This window comes from Buceros rhinoceros, unplaced genomic scaffold (assembly GCF_000710305.1).
Source record: "Buceros rhinoceros silvestris isolate BGI_N320 unplaced genomic scaffold, ASM71030v1 scaffold46832, whole genome shotgun sequence".
NCBI lineage: Eukaryota > Metazoa > Chordata > Aves > Bucerotiformes > Bucerotidae > Buceros > Buceros rhinoceros.
In genome coordinates this window covers 13,868-22,789 of record NW_010398025.1, presented here as the reverse complement: position 1 = coordinate 22,789, position 8,922 = coordinate 13,868, and the positions used below count along the sequence as shown (strand labels likewise).

At 44.7% G+C, this 8,922-nt stretch overlaps 1 protein-coding gene across 1 annotated transcript; it reads left to right on the top strand.

Moving 5' to 3' along the window:
- Positions 1–226: 226 nt before the first annotated feature.
- On the top strand, positions 227–8,644 carry BRAT1 (BRCA1-associated ATM activator 1; the record flags this gene model as incomplete). Its single annotated transcript, XM_010130922.1, has 12 exons — positions 227–381; positions 1,110–1,257; positions 2,133–2,505; positions 2,598–2,717; positions 3,838–3,929; positions 4,187–4,305; positions 4,823–5,009; positions 5,394–5,467; positions 6,012–6,111; positions 6,394–6,492; positions 7,524–7,702; positions 7,913–8,644. Coding segments are annotated over 12 exons (2,378 nt in total), but the record flags the coding sequence as incomplete, so codon positions are not given.
- Positions 8,645–8,922: the final 278 nt, after the last annotated feature.

Genomic DNA, 8,922 nt, shown 5'->3' with positions numbered 1-8,922 from the left:
GGGGGAGGGAGGCGGCCCTCGGGTGCTGTTCCCGCAGCGACAGCTGAAGACGCTGTTTAGCACCTGAGGCCTGTACCTGGGCTTCAGCAGAACCTAAACTCATCCCTCACAGTTGTGAGGGGTTACACGCAGCTCAGGAAAGCGCCTTAGAGTTGTGAGAAAGGCCAGAAGCGCTGGCAGTGACCCTCTGTTTTCTGGCCTCTTCTCGGGCAACACCTGGTCACAGATCCTAGCGTGGAGCTGCTGCAGGACAACCCCTGTCTGACGGAGTTCCTCACCTCCGTGCTGGCACTGCCAGAGCCCAGTCCAAGCATCCTCTCCTTTACTCTGCGCTTAGCTGGGATCCTTGCTGCTTCTGAAAACCGCTTCCAACACTTGCAGGTGAGTCGGCTGCTGTGGGTCTGGTTCCTCCTGGAGGACACCGGAAAATGTATGTGTTCTGCTTATAAAATGTCTGATGTACATCGAATAACTCAGCAAACTGGGAAGACCTACAGTCATTCCATTCATTCTCAGTTCTCATGTAAAGCTGCTGATGTCTAACTTCTGTCTGGCCGCAGTAGTGCTGTGAATGTGTCGTGCTCGCCTGCGGTTCAGAACAGCGTATGGAATAACACTGTCTCACAGCAGTCAGTGCAAAGTGCTGTATCCCTGCACAGATCCTGTAGATTTAAACGGCGCTGACAGATGTAGTTTTCCCTCCATAGTAGGTTGACAGGAAATCACCGATTCCCTGGAAAATTAGAGAGCTTTTTAAAGCCTTGCTTCCTACAACAGAATACATTTACAGTACAAAAGGCTTTTTTCAGGGACGAGATGCGTACAGCTGCGTAAAGCCGTCTAACCAAGTGATATGTACATAAGTTGTCCCTAGCATCTTAAAAACAAGCAGTTTTGGTTTTGAACACCTCTGTTGCTTAGTCCATGAAAGAGATGTATGTTGAGTTTAAGCATGGGATTCTGAATATTTTCTGGTTTAGTGATACTTCTAGCCAGAGAAAGTTTCACTACAGTATTGATACCCTTGACTTGGATGACAGAGAAGCCGCTCCACTCCCCTTGAGCCCCTTTGCTTACTGTTTACTCTGTGTGTTCTCCTCTGGCCTCAGCAGGAGAAGCTGTTGGTCAGGCTCTTCGGCAAGGATGGACCCCTGAACAGCGCGTTGTGGAAAGATGCATCCGTGCGAAGTGGCTGGGTGAAGGGTGTGCACACCATGATGCGTCACCAGGCTGCCCTCCACTTACTGTGCAGTGGTGGTGAGTACTTTGAGGACTGGTAAGTCCCCAAATCCTCTGTGTCTCTTCCATTCTAGTCTGTTGCTCAGACGCCAAATGAGGGAGCTTTCATTTATTAAAGATAAAAAATAAGCCATTTGTCAAAAACACTGAAGTCACTGAAAGCTGGTGGAGTTTTTGTTAAATTACTTACAGATTTAATATATCTCTTTTTTTTTCCCCAAACACTGAAGATGGTGCCCTTTTTTGAGGGGAAGGAGGCACATCTTATGAAACATGAGTAAAAATAGCTTATTAAAAGCCTTCAATATTCTTATTTGTATAGGTGCGATTTTAGTGCAGAAAAACTAAGCAGGGGCTCATTGATCTCTTCGTACTTGCACACATTTGCAGTCCTGTTGTTGTTACACAGATGTGTAAATTCTGCTGTTAACACCAACTTTAGATCCCATCCACAGAGGGGCCTGAAAGACTGAAGTGGTATTAACGTGCAGCGTGTGCTGCTGTCCGTGTGGTGGAAAAGCAGTGCTGTAGCTGCTGTTCACGTTTTTTCTACTGGTTGTGTCCGGAGATGGTACGGGCTCCTCCCATAAATACACAGTGCATGTGCTGCCAACTGTCCTGATATTGCTAACGTTAGATTGAAGTCCTTCCTCTTCTGGTCCTGAGTTATTAAAACACCTGAGGATCTGAAAACAGTTTAACTTTCTTCTTGTGTTTGCTTTTTGTTTGTGGTTAAGTACTGGCTGACTTTGAAATGTCATAGAAATTACAAGATAAAGTATAAAACCCCTCACCAACAGCATTTAAAGCTGCATGGTACTTGAATTATATTAACACATGGTTGGAGTGCATCAAGGCTCCACTTCACAATTGTTTTGGTTTGTTTTCAACAGGAGGTTTAGAGGTGATCTTCACTCTGCAAGGGGATCCCAGCCTGTTCGTGGCTTCAGCTGCCAATCAGCTTCTGGTGGACATGCTCATCCTTGCTGTAGAGACTGAAACGACTAAACCTCTGAGTACAAAGGACTGGGTCTGGCCAGCATGTGCCCAAATGATTGTGAAGCGTATAGAAGACACCCTTCGGTCCAGCTCTGCCTCTCACGTCGAGCAGTCGTTAAAACTGTTAACTAGTTTATTTCGCAGTTGTCACGCCAAATGGACTGAAATGCTTTGGTTACGTGTCGCAAAGCAGATAGAATCCTTTTTGATGGAAGAGGCTGTTCAAGCACAGCCCATGCTGGCGAATCTTTTGCTCAACATGGCCTGGTAAAGAACTTCTGGGGCCTGGGATCCAGTGATGGATCGGTCTGCTTTCTACTGTCTAATAGGACATATTACTTACACTTCTTTCTTCTCAGGTCCCCTGTGTTTCATGGCTCTGAAGGCAGTTTTTGGGCATTAGTGACTTCTGCTCTGGAACACTTAACCCCAGTACAAGCAGGTCCTCTGGCAGTGGGAGTTCTGAAGTTCTGCGGATGGTAGGACTTGCTGCAGTGAGATGTTTGCACTCTGCAAATGTTTCTGTATTAATATCCCTGGTGTCTTTTCCTCACAGCATTTTCCACTACATTCCTTAATATGTAAGACTGGTTGCTAAGAACAGTCCCAGTAGCTAAACAAACTTCAGACACTGATAGTAAGAATAATCTCAGAGAGAGAGAGAGATGAAAGGAGCCAGTATCATGTTTACATGTATAAACTTGCATCTTGTCTACAGCCAGCCAATTTCAGGAGGAAATAGCAACCTCCTTTATCTTCGTACTGCTAAGGTTGACTAAGATGGACACAATTTGACTGCTTGTCAAATCCAGTAGTCTCTCTTCAGTTTTCTCTCTCACAAATTCAGTGACTAGTGTGAGATCTTTCACTGGTGTCCAGCAGAAGTGTGTATTTGGAGACTCTGTTGACAGTTGTTGAGTAACTTGGGTTAGAGGGAACCTATAGAAGTGATCTACTGCAATCTCTCACTCAGTGCAGGTCTAACTCCAAAGACAGATCAGGTTGCTCACCGTCTTCACCATTCAAGTCACCATTCCCAAGGATGAGGATTCCACAGCTTTTCTGGGCAATCATCTGCTCTAGTGCTTAACCTCGATGAAAAGTATTTTCATCTGTATATCCAGTTGGAATTTACCCTGTTGCAATGTAAGATTCTTGTCTTGGGTACCTCCAAGAAGTCTGCCTGCATCTTCTAACTCCTCTTTATGTAGTGAGAAACCTTCAAGAAATCATCAGTCGAATACAGCACATATGGATACCGGTGTACAGGCTAAGTAACACCATGTCTTAGACATAAGGACACCGTTTTGTTGACAAGAAATGCCTTTCTCTAAATCCACTTCTTACACGGAATCCCACTCGCTATTTGCATAGCCTGATAAGGCTGCTCTGAAATTCCAGAGCCATTTCTCCTCTGCTTTCAGTTAGCCAGGGAAACTTGGAAGAAGGCTTGAGTTGTGATAATACTTTGCTTGATCTGTCATTGCTGGCTTATTTAAAAGCCTGCATGAAAAACTGTTCTGCTCAGCATTTGGGGGCAGATGTTTGGGAAGGAATTGAAGTGTTCTTGTTTTGGTAACTGCTGTTTCCTCCTTGAAGCCCACAAGATGTGAGGATTCAGGCACTGACTGTTCTACTTCAGCCAATGGACTGTATTTTGAGAGCAGCCTCCCAGCCTCTGGAATATGCAGGTACAGTTGTGACAGAAAAGTTAGAGGCTAGTCTGCTTGCCAGGGTTTTAAGTATCTGGCGCAGACAAAACTGCAGGAAGAAGAGTAGAAAGAGACAAGGACAGTAGCAGTGTTTGCGGTAAAGTGCAGCATCCTACTGACAGTCACATCTGAAGGGACATTCATTGTACAGCACTGGAATATCTTGATTAACTTTAAAAATCACAGTCCTTTGAATTCACTAACAACCTGAGCTCTTTCCTCCTTTGGTTCTCCAGGTTTGCTGGATGAGTCTGTTAGTGATCCCGTCACTGTCGAAAGTCTTCTGTCCTCCAAGTCATCCTGTGCTAATCTCCTGTGCCAGACTCTTGCTCATCTGGAGGAGCTGCTGTCTCGGGTAACATTCAGAGAAGGAAAAAAGCCTGGGGGTCAAATGGGTTCTTGAAAGACAACGTTAAGATTGGTTGCAAACTTTTGTAGTAGAGCTTAGGAGAACATGGGGAGGAGTTGACAGTGAGGGTTTCCATACGTTGAAGAAATTCAGCACAGTAGACTCCAAACAGAAGAACAGAGGAGTACTGAGGCTTGTAAAGAGGGACTGCTCTTACTTGTACATCCACCTTGACAAGTTTTGTTACAAAACCTTACACTTCTACTGCAATTACCGAGCCAGTGAAAAAACATTAATTGAACTGTCTTCCCAAGCGGTGAAAAGAATCTCCTTCCATCTGTGCAGTAGGTCTTGGGAGAGAGGAGGATAATTTCTTGGTAGTTATTAGCATTGTGGTACCTTAACAAACACACTAGAAATAGCAGTTTTTGCTGCCTCCTGACCAAAACCTCTTACTCTGCATGGATGCTTGAGACTTTTGCTGGAAATGTTGTTCTCTTTCTTCTTTCTCCCCTCCCATTAGATTCATGTGCTAGCGGATTTGCCCTACACGTCTTTGCTACGCTCTGTCATGACAATATTACAATTCTGTCATGGTCTCCTGCATCCAGCTTCGCCTCTGGGAATCACGATAAGCCGAATCCTGATCAATTCTTTCAGAGTACAGAGGTCAGCTCTTGATGTCCTAGCAGCGCTCTCGAACCAAAACGGTGAGTTAATCTCTAAGCTTTGAATTTTTTTCATAAATTGGAGAAAGACCTGACTGTTGCAGAATTTTTCATTCCCCTTTGCTGATCTTTCTGAATGAAGACTGACACTTCTGTTTCTGAAACTTGTTCATTTTTTCCAATTCTTCCTACTGTCTTCGCTGACCTTACTTTCTGTTGATGAGACAGGGCAGGTAGTGCTGTAATTAAGAAGGTTTTAGTGGTTGTGAGAAATGGGAGGTTTCTTCTTTACTCTGAGGACTGTACTTGCCTTCTCCTCCAGGACAGTTTTACAATCCTGGGTCTTTCTGTATTTCAGCGGTTAAATTGGGATTCAGCTGCTCCCTCTCCAGTATTGGTTCTTTAGTTTTGTTTTCTGTGTTTCAGGCTGTGACACACTCATAGGAGGTCTATTTGATGTCCTTCTGGCATACATGGAGAGTCCCAACACCGACCCTACTGTGAGTAGAACTAAGGAGAGATCCAAGTCTCTGAGCTTGCCTTGTTGGGATGTAGTTCCAAGAAACTCCCTGACAGTAGTTGTTTCTTGTCACAGTTTGTATTAGAATACATCAGAGATTTGTCTTGGTTCTGGGTGGCCTGCAGGAAACGGCCAAAACTCTTAAGGAGTGACTAACCGACCAATACATTGAGTGTCCTTGAAAAGACAGGAGCTGTCACGTTTAAGAGTAGCACCAACATACTCGACATGACCCCTAAGGGGGTTTGTTTTCTTTGTTTTATTCAAATTACTCCACTGACAACTGCAAATCAAAAGCTGGAGGTACTAAAACTTTGTAACACTAAGCTAAGAACAGGCATTTTCTAGGTGTTTGTTTGGAAATGTTATACAAGCACAAATTATTTGTGGCATACTTCTTACTAAGGAAGCATACGTACTTGCTTACTCTGAGAATTTCTGTAATTTTGAGGCTAAAACCGGTTTTATCTAGCATAAAGGCAACACTGCCTCCTCTTGAAGTAAATTGCTTTATATTGCTTCAGGTTCTAAAGAAGACTTTTAAAGCTACATCCAAGTGGTTGGCGCGCTTGCGGGAGCTGTCCTCCAGCAGTCAGCCGCCACAAACGGAGAAGAGTTTGGAAGGTAATGAAGCTACTCAAGAGGGGACAAACAGCAGCTAGTGGCATATACAAAACCCACGCTTGCCTACCTTTCCTGCTCAAAGCACCTAGGATTCATTTGTTGGCAATTATGTTGAATTTGGGTTTAGCTGCCCAAACAGGGCTTTGAGGAACACTGGGAGAAGCACACAGCAGCAGCAAAAGGGATTACATCAGATAAAACAATATAGAGGATGTAGAGGGATGGCTTCAGTACGGCTCGTTGCCTTTCCGTCCATTCAAGCTTGTCACCTGGCTTTTACAGATGTCTTTCTGGTGCTGCAGAAGCGTTTGTACAGTCCTTGCTGGGAAGTAAGAGATTCGTCTCTGGAGTTCCTCACTGACCTCGTTAAATGCTTGGGAGGTAGGTACAGAGATTTAGCAGTTCAGATTGGAGGAGTATTTCTTTCGTTGTGAAAGTCAGTCAGGCTTGTGAAGCATCCTCTGACCTGTCACTGGAGGAGTAAGAGAAGTGTCAGATTTTCACTCTTAGATCGTACTCAAAACCTGACAAAAAGGTTAATAAACTTACCCAACTTTTTCTTGTTGAACTCGGACTGCTGTGCACTCCTTATTGGCAGTTTTGGTGAGTTAAGCTGAGGGGTGTTGAGACAGTCGTACATGTTGAGACACATATGCCAAGGAGGTGACCGTGCTTAGTAGTAGATAATACTTCCCCTTTTTTCAGTTTGCTCTGCAGTGGAGTCTGTTTGGTTTCACTCAGCAGGCTGGGGGCCTGGGTTTAGGAGGCTAAAAGCCTAGATCTGCTTTGCATGCTTTGGATTAATTACAGATTATCCCCTTTTCTAGTAGCTCCGGCTTTGCAGCAGGTAGCACTAAGACAATGTTAATTCTCCTACAGTAGCTTGGCGATATTGGAAGAGAGGGGGCTGTCGCTGACTGCTGTTTCCCCAGGTCACAAAGGGAGTATCCGTCACACTGCATTAGCAGGTTATCCTGCAGCTCCTCAGTGCTGCAGTTGCATTCTTTTTCTTTGCCATATGTCTTGGCAACATGGCAAGGAAAGACAGGAAAACTATTTTTTCCTCCTTTAAGCAAAGGCATAAGCTTGATGAGGCTGAAACCATGTTCCCACTTGCCTGGAGAAAGTTTTTTCTTGCCGCTGGAACAACTGGAAATGGATTTTTCCAAGTTCCAGTCTGTAGCAGGACTTTACTGAAAGTCACCAAGCTGCTGGGAAACGGGGAGCCTGACACAGAGCGTCTGTGCTCTTGTGAGCAGCTGCCTGGTCTCTCCCGTGGCTCAGCTCGCTGGCAGCTGTCCCTGCAGTCAGTGGGCATCCTTGTATGACGCAAAGAACTGTTTGCATTGGAAACAGCTTCATGCTCTGAGAGAATAAAGCCTCGCTTCTTTGGATTGCTGTCTTGTTTACAGACCAGGATGAGTTCAGGCAGTCTCTCCTGTCTTCAGAGGTGCTGAGGCTTATAGAAAATCTTCTTGATGATCCTGAAAGCTACGTGCGAGCAAGTGCTGTGATTGCTGTGGGACACTTGGCCTTCATTACTTACTTTGCTCTGAAGTCACCTGTCGCAGGGAATCAGTATAATAAAGAGGTATGATGACTTTGCATAGCCCACTACAGACTCAAAGAGAACTGCTCAACAATTTACTGCTGTAACACTCAGAACAAGTTACCTGCAGTCTCGTGCAGGCAGATTTCACAACCAGTAATGAAAAGACTAGATTTTTTTTTTTTAAAACTTCTGCTGGTTTTGTTTCTTTGCCTGTGCCTCCCCTCATTGTGCTTTTTCTTTGTCTTTTAGAGCATCGTAGCAAAGTTCCAAGAAATCTTGTCAACAGACCCAGAGGGCTTTCCTAGGAGGGCTGTGATCAACATCTTCACTGAGTGGCTGAGTCAGAGCTGCGTAGGTCGGTTGGAAGATATGGAGCAGTTTGTCTCTAGAGTCATCCAAACTGTGGAACATGACGTAGACTGGAACGTCAGACTTAGTGGTTTGGAACTGGTTCGAGCTTTCTGTAGTCAGACATTTCGCCAACGTGGCCTTCCTGAATGCTCGGATGAGCCTGGCTCGTCTGCAGGCACTAGTTCCGTTCATCAGAATGAGTTGCTGCAGGTCTTTTGCCGAGCAAAACTGTTCAGGTTTTTGTTCCAGTCTTTGTGTGACTGTGACAAAATACTGGGTCAGGAAGCCTGTGATATACTGCTGTGCTTAAGTAAGGATTTCTATCCACATGGTACCCTGCGGGAGTTACATGGGCCTGGAGATTTTCCTGCGGGGCACAGCATTGACTGGTTACAAAGGACACTAAGGCAGGGTTCTGTGGCCCAGAACTTGCTCACAGATGGTGGTAACAGGGTGGATTTTGAAGATCCAGAGAGCATGATGCTAGCTTTGGGTACAGTAGACTTAATAGAGCTACATGATGAGCTAAATAAAAGTAGTAGCTATGTGGAGGAAAGCCCTCAGTCCCTCCTACAGGACATCCTGGCTACTGTGGGGAACACAGAGGAGAATGAAGTGGACTGTTACTGAAGACATCTTTTGCTCTGAGGGACCAGTGCTTACGCAGCTTTCTCCTGAAAGAGAATTTTTTGCTACCAGTCATGAAGCCGTTCTCAAGAGAGAGGATAGAAAGTTACACTGAACAGAGAAAATGATGGTTTCGTTCGCTGTTACATGGGTTAGAAAAATATTTAATATTGATGAGTTTTTTGCTAAAAAGTGTAGTCTCCAATAAACCGATTTGTTTTTCCAAAGTAAACATTCAGAAATGCATTTGTTCTTTTTTTAAGTCCTGTGTCTTTTAAGAA